Source organism: Tamandua tetradactyla, chromosome 3 (genome assembly GCF_023851605.1).
Source record: "Tamandua tetradactyla isolate mTamTet1 chromosome 3, mTamTet1.pri, whole genome shotgun sequence".
NCBI classification, from domain to species: Eukaryota; Metazoa; Chordata; class Mammalia; order Pilosa; family Myrmecophagidae; genus Tamandua; species Tamandua tetradactyla.
The window spans coordinates 139,544,541-139,556,721 of NC_135329.1; the positions used below are offsets into that span (position 1 = coordinate 139,544,541).

The following is a 12,181-nucleotide window of genomic DNA, read 5'->3' on the forward strand; positions in this document are numbered from 1 at the left end:
TTTTCACAACCGTACAGAATGAAAATCAACTGTTGCCCTCTACTGGGCAGATGTGGAGCAAAACTAAAAGCAGTCCGTCAAACATTTGTAATCATTTACTCTAGTCTCCTAACATTCCTTCTTTTCTGTTCATATTTTAACATATTTGCAGCTTTTTTTTTTTTACCAGTCTGAATTTTCTAATATACCCTATCCTCTACCTTATTACTCGTGACTTCACTGACTGCTGTAAGTTTGTAGTAATTGAGATAAATGAAAACCAAGTACCTAGCATCGTTCATGAAAGTACCCAGTAAATACTTTTTTTCCCTCTCTCCCTCTCTTTCTCCCTCTTCTCCACTCCAAAGCCCTCTATCACCTTATTCCTTCCATATCTGCTAGAATCCTGGTAAATTTCCAAGGCTCCAATAATGGTTTTGCAACATCTCCTAAAACCCAGGAGTGGTGTGGACGCCCCCTCTTAGGTGTTACTTGCTCCGAGAATGACAGATGGACCCCTTTTTCCTACTTTTACTATTTATCTCTGCCTACCCTCTCTATCTTTATTTCCTTCATATCTTCCTCTTTCTCTTCCTTTTCCTTCTGAGGTATGATTTAGTGGAAAAAACAAGGAAAATGAAATAAGAATTGGGGTCCACTCTTGCCTCTTATTAGCACTCTGATTTTGGTCAAGTTATTTCAGCTCTCCAGGCCTCAAGTTCCACATCCGTAAAGTGTGATGATAATACCTGCCCTTCCTATCTTCAAGCACTACCATTTGGAATGAAAAAGGAAGCATATGTGAAAGTAATCTGAAAGCTGTAAAAGAATATTGACTCTGTGTGTATTTAAATCCTACTATTCTTAGGCTTTTCACAAACACACACACACACACACACACACACACACACCATGTGGCAGTTTTGTTACAGTGAGAAAAAGCCCTGGTTCTGCCTACTGCCAGCACCAAAATGAGACCCTCCAGACAACATGGAGACTGGTAGAGACTGGTAAAGGGGGCATGGCAATGAAATAACTATTGTAATTCATTTTCTCTTTTTAGAGGCTTCCACAGGCTTTTCTCCATGCCAGCAAAAAACAATAGCAACTGAAAAAAACAATCATTTTAACAACCCCTCTTCCGCCCTGCTCCACTACCAGGATTCTTTACTCACTCTCTGTTTCACAAAATACTTTTTAAGTGTCCAGTCTCCCACAATCACAATATGCATTCTCTTTATTTATGTGATATTCATGACAGCCTCTGTTTATTGAGCACGGACCACATGTGAGACACAGAGACAGGCATCCTGCTCACATCATCTCTGATCCTCATGGCCACACACCGCAAATACCTTTGGCTCCATTTTACAGACTAGCTTTAGAAAGATTAGGGTAGTTTCACCCAGCGAAGGGCACAGATCCAGCTAATTGCTGCCTCTAGACCAGATGCCAGGGTTATAGAAGCACTATCCCCACTTCTCACCTAAATATGAACATCACACTCAAGCGAGGTATACATGTAACACTGCATAACTCACAGAGAAACCACAGCATTAATATCCTATGAATCTAGAGCCATCACAAAACATAAATGTCCCCTCCAAAAAAAAGACTAATGACCAGGTATAATAAGTACATGCATTTTACCTTTTAATGTTTACTGTAATGTTAATGAATTCCTCCTATCAAGAGACAACACACTTAAAATAATAAAAATAGCCAGCAGGTACCACCTTAACCAAGTAATCAAAGGAATAAATTATCATCTCATGATTCCTAATAGGATACACTGAGGAGAACAATCACTTCAGAGTTAACCCAATAAAGAAAAACAAATGCATAAACTGAATCTAATCATGAAGAAGTAGCAAACATACTCAATGTGAAGGACATTCTTCAAAATAACTGGCCCACACTCTTTTAAAAAGTGTCAAATTTGTGAAAGATAAAGACTGCTTTAGATTAAAGGAGAATAAAAGAAAAACAACAATTTTGGATTGGATCCCAAGCCAGCTATAGAGGAGGGAAAAGCGGCAAAATTTTATAAGGTCTGAAAATTAAATAATAGTAAGGTAACACTTTAATTTCCTGATTTTGCAAAATATATTGTTGTTATATAAGAGAATGTCCTTGTTTATAGCAAATATACATTGAAGTAGTAGGAGCTGTAACTGATATGTCTATACCTTATTCTCTTTCAAAAGAGAGAGAGAATATCACAGGAATTCTTGATACTATTTTTGTAATTTTTTTGTAAGTCTGAAATTATTTCAAAATAAAAACTTAAAAAAGATAGTATATGTTATCAACATGTATTAGTATTAAACAAATCAAACTGTAACATTCCTATCCATTGATTCCTAAGCACGTGAGGCTCAAATGGAGCCAATGGCCTTGGGGTCTAAATATTAAATCAATCTTATACTCTGATATAAGGAATTCAGAGCCAAAAAGTAAGATCTCAGTCTTTTCAATTCACATTTATTCTCCCCTAATGTTGCATTGATACAATACCCTTTACTTCCTTCTGACAACGACCAACCATTTCGAATATCTCAATTTCATCATTAAGAGAATGCAAGCAAGAATTCTCCAGCGATTCTACTTCCCATGAAAGCACAGGCAAGCACATTAAAAAGAGCACTTCCCTAATTCATCTCTTCCCTGACCAATGTGTGTTTTGGTTGCGCAGGTGACACTGAGACATCTGTGTGGCTCCTGACCCCTACTTTCGGTCCCCCATGCTGCTATAGCTGGGTTTCAGAAGGCCAATGAAAGCATATGAATTGGGGTAGATACTCATTAACGCAAAGCTTAGACAACAGCCAACCCTGATGCTTAGATGCTCCCACATAAAATGTACACAGCCTTAAACAGCTGCATTAAATTCTAACTACTTAAGCCTTTCCTGACCCTGTGAGTCCAGCAGAGTAAATGACAGCAATAGCACACCACAGAATCAAGCTTTCAAACCCCAAAAGATGGCTGGATACAGATCTCTAGATGGCCACATGTGAAGCAGTAATGACTCAAAACCTTTCCTTCTCATGCACAAGGATAAGTGAAACATCTAAAAGAAGACACAGGACTTCTCTTAGCTCTATTCATACAGGTCATTATCAGCATATTCTTGTTTAGAATATTACAGAGCATCTTGTGATCCATGAACACCAAATCTCTCATTAAGCTTCACCACATGCCTGGAAATTCCAGGTGGAATTTCCATCTCACAGACAGAAAAATTAGGGCAAGAGAAAATCAATATAACCCCTAAATGATACTGTCTAAAAGCAAAAGAACCCAGAACAGACTAAATACTCTGTGTCCGGGAAAAAAACATAAATTCCTAATTTCTGCAATTAACACAAAACAACAATGACATTATCTTACATCACTAAATTACCAGGCCAAGCCACGCTGGTGGGTTTCCATTTTCACCCCCTGATGTGGAGGAGTCCACCTGGTTGAAGACGAAGTCACCTACCCACGCAGAATTACGTGGCTCCCAACTACATAATATGTGTAGTCCAAGTGGACTATGGAAGGCATCTGCCTCACTCTTAACAAAGGACAGCACAGGTGGGTTCCACGGGGCTGTCTAAGAGCAGCTGAAATACCAGCCCGCCCCTCTTTTACATATGGAAATATTCATGTTAAGGAAAAAATGCATATCGAAAAATATCTCTTTAATTTTGGCTACCTTAAGGAAGGAGAAGAAGAGAATTAAAGTTTATGACAACAAATTTCAAATCAACATGGTTGCCTAAGAGCTTTGCCAACAGGCCCAGTTGTTACTTACACGCTAGTTTATCAAAGGACTGACTGTTTCATCTTTTAGAAACAACAAACTAAAAAGACAAAAATCAAAGACTCAGCATCAAAAAGTTCCCAGATACAAATCAGCACCACAGAAACCAGAGTGAGAGCAAACTAGGAGGCACCAACACCACGGCCAGAAGGAAAATTAGGAGCTGAGGAGACCTCAATAAAGAAAAGTCCAAGATTGAGTTAACACTAAAGACTCCCCTCCCCTATAACAACTTTTAAGACAAGTGAGACATCCTACAAATAAGGAGTTTTAATTGTACGCGGTGATTAAAACAACATTTAATTCCTAGTGGTCAAGTCTCCAAGAGAAGTTTTAAGTAAGGAACAGCATGGATGATTACCAACATCAGGAGCCAGAGGGAAGGAGGGAGGTTGCTTGCTATTACCAGGAATCCCAGGAAAAAGTATATGCCAACCATTTGAGGACTTTCAAATGAGTCAAAGTTTCAAATGGCCTTTCCTTGGTGCATTCAAGCATATGGGTTCATTCAGCCAGCAAACACTTTGGAAATTATTATGACCAACTGTCCCGATCACAGTATCTGCCACAGAACCTACAGGCAGGGTATGTAATGAATCAAACCATGTTTTAAACGAAGAATATGAAAGGAAAACAGTCAACTTTACGAAGCTAGAGCAGCCAATATAACATTATAATGGACCACTCCCTTTTCTCTAAGTTGTTTAAAGAACTAATTTATATTCTCCCTTTACTCCCTTGTGTGACTGGGATATGTGACCATTTTCCTTCTGATGGGTGGATGACAAAACAAACCCTGACTTTAAGCCTAAAATCAAAGAGCAAGAAAATAGCAGAAGACATGCTTGAAAAATCACATCTCTCCAAATGTGGTTTTCTTGTTTAATTTTAGAAACCACTTTTAACCAGGTAAGTTACATGATCAGCACGTCAATTTTGTTATAGTTTCTAAGGAATAGAAAGCAGGAATGGATGGAGAAAAACTAGACATCTACTGCCACTGCCCAATTCAAAACAGAGGAAGGAAATGGTGCATGCCATGTGGCAGAGGGAAACATGGAAAGGACTTGAGGGCTGATTAGATCGGGAAGACGAGGAGGGAAGAAGCTCTTAAATGCAATCTCAGGACTCTGAGGTTGGGTAACTCACAGAAATAGCATGGGAAGAAAATTAGGTTTAGGAGGAAAAGTAAACCACTTTGGAAACACTGAATTTGAGATACCAGTAGGACATTTAACCAGAGGCTGGAAGTGTGACTCTCAAGCTCTAGAAAGAAAGCATGCCTGGAAAATCCCATTCTCCAGGAAGAGCTGCAGGATGGGATCAGATGAAACTTCCAGCAGAAAAAGCACAGCACCCCTGCCTCAAACAAAATATTCTTTAGGGAATGTACCATATAACAAAACAGCTAACAGCGTTCTTCAACCCCGGCTGATACTTCAGATTAAAAGACCCGTCCTTCAGCCTTTTCTTAGAAGCCCTGAAAATCTGCTACCTCCACTTTCTAATCTGTTGCCTCAAATTTAAGCTTTAGCTTCTTTGTGCTGCCCTTGTAGATATGCCACTTTGATAGCCTGTGTGCCAAACTTGGCATTTTTCCTCTGAAATACCTGCAGACCGACCTTGGCTCAGGTCACTGCAGTTAATAAACCAGTGCCCCATGCCTACTCCAGGCCCACAGCCCAGGAACACCACCCGGCCCAGCCCACAGAATCCTGCAGGTCCAGGACATTGCTCGGATACCTGCAAAGAATGGTTCGATTCTTGATGTCTACTCTAAAATGTGTTCAAAACTATTCTAATGCATCAGCTAAATGCATTTCATAGGGAGTGTTTTAGAAAAGGCAAAGTCTGGAAGTTAATATTCAAAGTCACATGTACCTAGATATGATGAGATGCAAGCGCTAGTGCACATTCTTTTGCCAATTTTATTTCCAAAACAGAAATTCAGATTCAGGTCAGCTTTCCTTTCAACTATTAACTGAAAAAGAAGGATACCTCCCCCTACCCTTTCTAAATCTTTTGATTACATATGTTTTTTGAAATCATAAATATCTAAAAAATATTAAAACTACCTAAACCAGACCAAACCATGGGTTAAATTTTGTTACATGTCACACACTAATGAAATCCATGATTACAAATAAAAATATCCTGAATAAATACATAAATAAATAAGTGCACTCACATACACACCATTTTACAAATATAAAACCTGGAATGGAAAGTTTTTTTAGGCACTCTTTACTGTAATTTTGTTGACATAAAACAGAACACAAAAGGGACCACAGCACAGGTATTTCATAAGCAGGCATAAAACCTACAGATATTCAAAATAATCATTTAAAAACAAAAAATACTGTTTTCAGTTTTTGCCACTTTAACCTGTGTTTGAAAACTGACTGTCCCTCTTCTGCAAAATCCTAAGGAAAAATATTCAAGGATAGTTTAACTCTCCAGTATTTAAGCCCAACATATCCCCTTTTCTCTGACCTTTAAGCAAACCTGATAAATGGAAAAATTAAATCAGCTGAGCTCCACATTGTTTCCACACCCAACTACGTAACAACCAGCTGAGATGAAAAGAAGGCAGAATGCAGGTATCTGAGTAATTCACTAATCAGATCATCTCTAAGTAACATATCCTGATATGTGGGAATATTTTCCCATGAGTTTCATTGCGTAGACTAATGTGCTTACCTTTTTGGCTCTTTGGGCTATGTCTGGTGTTCTTGTAAGCAGCTTCTCAATCAGGTACTCTCTGTTCTGCAAAACAAATATCCCAAGAGTTTAAAATCAAATATGATACATAGAAATTCATAGTGATTTCAAAATAGCAGATTTACTTGGGTTTTTAAGCATGTTACCTTGGCTTTCTGGAAGAATTTGCATTTTAAAAGTTCTGCTGCTGTGGGCCTGAAAGATCAATAATAAATTAGAGTTGAAACAATGACCACTCAATAAATACACCGCCTTGATGAAACAACTTAACCCTAGAGTCTTTCTGGAAGACCAATTTAGGAATGGCAAAATCACAGACTAAATTAATCATTAGCTGGCACCAGATAAAATAGTGCCAATGTTCCAGTTCTTTCCAAATATCTCTACTGCGAAATACATAACTCCTGTAAGTGAAATGCTTGGGGAATGATCAATTTTCTATCCTTCATCCTTAAGCTTCACTAAGTGAATTCACTGAAAGGTGACAGGTGGACACGTCTGTGAGCTAAAGTCCTCTATTTATTAACAAAGTACAAGCTGCGACATGACCCTATCATCAGCAACTACCATCTCCTGTGCACTCTGAATCCCTCGGAGTAGTTAGTGCAGGAGGTCCCCAAACTCATACGCATGAGCACTGTACGCCCACTGAATAAATTCATCACAAATATACATGCACTACTATTTTTCAAGTGAAGGTAAATGTGATAGTGATTAATAAAATTCAAATTCATTTAAAAATCATTATTGGATTTGTCTGATTGTTCCCTGGTTGGTATCATTTAGATTGTTTCTCTATCTCCCATATTTTCTGCAAAGTGAGAGTTAGGTCTATAAGCCTGATCAGGTTTAATCAAGCATTTTTGAACATATAACAGATGGTGCTATGCAATTCTCACTGCAGCACCCAGGCGGCACCTGATGTTGGGTTATTCCACTGTTAGTGATGTAAAGTTTAATCACTTGGACTCCAGGTCCCAAATCTCTCCACTGTAAAGGCACTTTTCCCCCCATCTCAATTGGTAAGTATTCTATTAGACAACTCTCTGGCCTATTTGTGAGTATCCAGTTTTCCCGTAAACCTTTCACCTCATGGTTTCAGCATCTTTGCCTAAAATAATCATTGACTAGGGCATTGCAGAATACTGAGTTTCTATTTCAATCATTCCTGGTACATTTATTAACTGGCATTCTTCCAAAAAGAACAGTTCCTTCTACAAAAGCAACCACACAGAAAAAATAGGATAAACCTAGCACGTCGGACAGCGGGCAACGCGACTGGCCTGACTGTTTCAAAAAGTCAGCTTCATGGAGAAGAGAGAAAGGGGGCTGTTCTAGATTAAAAGAGACATAAGAAACATGAAACCAAGTATAACACATGACCTTTGACCGAATCCTGTCAAGGATATGCACGGAAGAGGAAGCTACAAAAGACATTTGGAAATAACCGGGCATAGGTTTATTTGCTAGATATTAGGTAATTTCAGGAAATTAATGTTAATTTTCTTAAGTGTGGCGAAGAATAATGGGTAAGTAACAAAAATATCCTGTCAGACTTGCAAGCTGAAATACTAACAAACAGTTGAATAAACTAAAATGTAGACAAATAGATATAGCAAACATGACAAAATGATGTTAACTGCTGAATCTAAGTACTGGTATATACATGTACACTGTACTATACTTTTACTTTTTCTGTATGTTTTAAATTATTCATAATAAAAAACTGAGAATAGGGGAGGGAAGCATTGCTGAATATCATCAGGTATTCTCTCAGGCAATGATTAGCAAATGTACAAATGCTATTATGTAGGGGAAACGTGCAACTTTAAAAGGAGTCCTCATAAATGAAAAGACTAGAAAACACTCCTCTGGAACCAGGAAGTTTCACTAAAATGTTCCCAGGAAACAAACTCAAGCATATAAAAGAATTAGGCAATATCATTAAATGCATCGATGTACAAACTATGTAAGTCTACCAAGGCCATAAGCTATATTTCTAGCCAAAGAAATTTTCTATTTAAATTGCTATTGCTTTTTTCCCTCAGATTTCAAGCAGAACACTGGTTACAGGAACGTGACAGAGAACCCCGACTCCCCACACTCACTGCAATAAACAGCTGCTAATTGCTAATTACTTTGAGTAAATAAAGTTCTAAACAATAGGTGGACCAGGTTTTACATTTTGGGTGCCTTATCTCTTGCTAAGCTCAAATCAATGAATCTGCACCTTGTTAAAAAGGCACTAGAACTCACAGATGATGCTACTATCTTACACAAACTTAATTGTGGTTGTTACTTATTTTATTTACTGCTACTACTGATCAGGAGTATTTTTGGCCATGAGCTACTCCAAATTTATCCTTTCATTCTTTCAATAAATATTTATTGAGCACCTACTATATTTATCAGGCATTATGCTGGGTGTTAGGCCTACTATAGTGAACACAGACACAACTACTTCCTTTAGGAGCTTACAGTCCAGCAGACAGGAATCAGAACACACTGTTGGACTGTAAGAGGAGCATCCGAACATTCAAACATCACTGAGCTGTGTTTGGGTGGAAGGAGAGGAGTTATCAAAAGAACATATAGTAGAGCCATTATAAAATGGACTGAAGCAAGATCTGGTGTCGTTGTTTGATTGTCTTTCAACATGAAACAAAATCAAAAACCCCCAAGATGCATTCAAAACTCAGATTTAACTTTTAAAAAGCAAAAAGAAAAGAAAAGCCTCAGAAAATCAGGATGAGTAAAGAGCCCAAGGCTTCTGTTTCAGTTTAAACCCTCATCATTTTTGCCAGTACAGTTATTACCAACAGCCTCCCAGCTGGTCTCTCTGCTGCTTCCCTCTTCCTCTTTCCAACTCCACATCTACACCGCTTCCCAAGTTAGTGTCTTGAAAAAAAATACAAATCGAACCCTTTCTTCCTCATGCGAACGGCTGTCAGTGGGCTGAGCTGAAGGCTGAAGCCCAGCAGCATGCCCTACAAGCTCTAGAACCCTAATTCCTCGGACCCTCCTAGCCCCACCACCGCCCGCGTAGACGCTCTCCTCCAGCTACCATGAGAGTCTCGCCCATCTCCCGCCCTTTCACGACAAACCACACACTGCTTTTCTTGCTTAGAAAATCACAGTAAGCAACTCGTATCTCCTTGTTCATCAGTCAAGAACCAATTTACATGTCACCCATCCTCAGCTATACCTCCCCCAGCTCCCACAAGTAGAATTCACTGCCCCGTGCTCCATACCCACACTCTACTCTACCTATGCTACCATTCTGTAATTATCTATTCCTAAATTCGCCCCCCAGCCCCTGATAGGTAATAATACCTTCTAAGACAGGCACCAAATGGTTTCCATTTTAATTTCCCCAAAGCCTAATACAGAATGAAATGCTGCTATAGCTCAATTTCATACCATAGTCAAATAGGGAGTAAAAGTGAAGCTGCTATACACGTGGACACAAGCACCACAACTCCTGGAGTGAGATTTAGTCAGCACCAAACTCTAAGCATCTGTTCCAGATAGTGGGAGAGAAGAATGACATAATGAAAATGCGACTCATGCTAGTAAAAAAAGGAAAGGGGGATGTTCTGTGCACAGCTGAGGTGCTAGGGTGGAGAGCCAAAATACTTCTCTCTCTCTTCTGCATCCCTCTCCTTCTGCTTGTGCACACTGAGGGTAAAGTGTCTTCTCTTCCCAGCATCAGCCCAATGTAGACAGGAGATTGGGAAAATGCCACACATACCAGAGGTAAAGAGCTGGGAAAACATTTTCCCTTTCCCAGCAAGGTCATTTCTATGGTAACCAAAAATGTAAAGGGGAAAAGTGTGCAGCAGAGAGAACTCCTTTCTCTGCAATACCCTATCAGCCTCCATCAATAAATACAAAAATGCTATGACATAAAAAAAAATGACAAGTGGCTTAAAGAAGCCACATTCTTTTCTTATAGGCTTAAATAATAATCACTACCTTGTATAGAATAACTAAATAGCAGGCCACTGGTTTCTTTTCCTCCTTGTCTATAGCCTTGGAGAAGCATCCTGCATGAGTCCAACAATCCTACATAAGGATTTATGGAAAAATGTAACTGGAAGGAAAGAGGCAGATGAGGAAGGGAATAAAGTAACAGAAGATGTGAGAGAAGCTGAGGTGTGTGCGGTCTGGCAGATTTTAGTTTGAGGGGGGGCAAGTGGTAATTTGAGTTTTATAGTATAGCAACCTCCAGAGTCTGATTAATGTGCTCTATCAACGCCATTGCCTTTTAGCTGAGTACAACAGAAGAAAGAACTCTGCAAGCATGGTCATGGCTTCCGTGGCTGATAACAATTACAGAGCAATTCAATATAATATAAAGGCACACACTGTTTTACAAGAAATGCAAAAATCCGACCAGCAACCAAAAGAAAAGCCCAGGCTTTGAATGATGACTCAATTTAAAATCCTTAAAAACAGTGCAGTAGTCTGCAAGAACCAACATTCTCAGGAGGAAACTTCTTAAAGGATTCAGTTAATACATATGGATGAAGCAAAGTCCATGGAGACTAAAAATAATTCTCAAAAGATTCAGGATGAATATGATACAGTTTAAATAGTTGTCACAATGCACATTAATAAATTCTAACAGCTCACTGACCTCAAGCAGAACTCTTTTTTTCTCACTTCATCCCTCCACCCAAGAGAAATATTCATTTCTTACGAATTTATCTATGTGACATACACCCCCTTGTTTTGCAAAGAAAATGCTGGTTCCTTTCCTAGTTGCCATCCATATGAAGCATGTAATTCACACGATTAAGGCTGAGTTTCTTTGTTTTTTTTTTTTTTTTAAGAAACAACAAGATATTCTGCTGTGCAAATATAAGCAATTATCTGTCTATGCCAAGGAAAGAACACGGTCTTGGATAAGGCAAACAGTTTCAATATCCCAGTTCTCTTTTATTAAGGAAGATCCAAGGTTGACAGAAAGCACAGTCCAGACTTTCTCAGCTAACCTGGGGGCTCCCTCATAGGAGAGAATCCATCCTGATCACTGTATCCCTGTGATATTTCTCATTCATTACTATAAAGGAACTCAGCAATACCAGGGCACTGATACCAGTCAATTGCTTTCAGATTTCAAAGAGATAATCTACACAGAAACAACAGAAATAAATATAAATTATCAAAAATCTTTCATTCACTCCTCAACTCACTCCAATCTGATTTTCTCAATGGGTCCAAGCCCCCTCCACATTGCCAAGCTCCAAATCCTCTCTTCAGAAGTTCAAGAAAAGTACTGAGTACCTAACATAGACAAGGCACTGTGGATACAAAGTTGAGCAGCACAGCTTCTCCTTCTATTAAACTTACAAATTCATGAGAAAGTTGGGTCTGTAAGTCACTAAATGTAACACAGTGTGATAATTGCTACAGCAGACACAACTTCAAAACACCATAGGAAAACTAAAAGTTGCAATTACTCTATTGGTCACAAAAAAAACGGCAAATAGTGAACGGCAATCCCAATTTTCTGAGTACTCAGGAACTGTGAGGCACTGTGCAATCTACCTGATGTTGAGTTACCACTTTTCATTCTCATGGCAATCCTAGGAAGTGGGTGTTAATAGGACCACAGTACAGAGAAGGAAATGAAGTCATGCAGACGAGGATAGAGTAGGGCTCGGA

At 38.9% G+C, this 12,181-nt stretch overlaps 1 protein-coding gene across 5 annotated transcripts in view; it reads right to left on the reverse strand.

The window, feature by feature from the left end:
- STK39 (serine/threonine kinase 39) overlaps window positions 1–12,181 on the reverse strand; it is a 332,438-nt gene that overhangs the window by 177,298 nt on the left and 142,959 nt on the right. For all 5 annotated transcript variants that reach the window (XR_013172832.1, XM_077154062.1, XM_077154065.1 and 2 more), the window contains exons 9-10: window positions 6,658–6,706; window positions 6,491–6,556 (exon numbers count right to left, since the gene is read on the reverse strand). Coding sequence is in view for 4 of the 5 variants with exons in the window: in XM_077154062.1 (XP_077010177.1) it covers window positions 6,491–6,556; window positions 6,658–6,706 (115 nt within the window). In the remaining variant the exon portion in view is untranslated. The remainder of the gene's footprint in view (window positions 1–6,490; window positions 6,557–6,657; window positions 6,707–12,181) is intronic.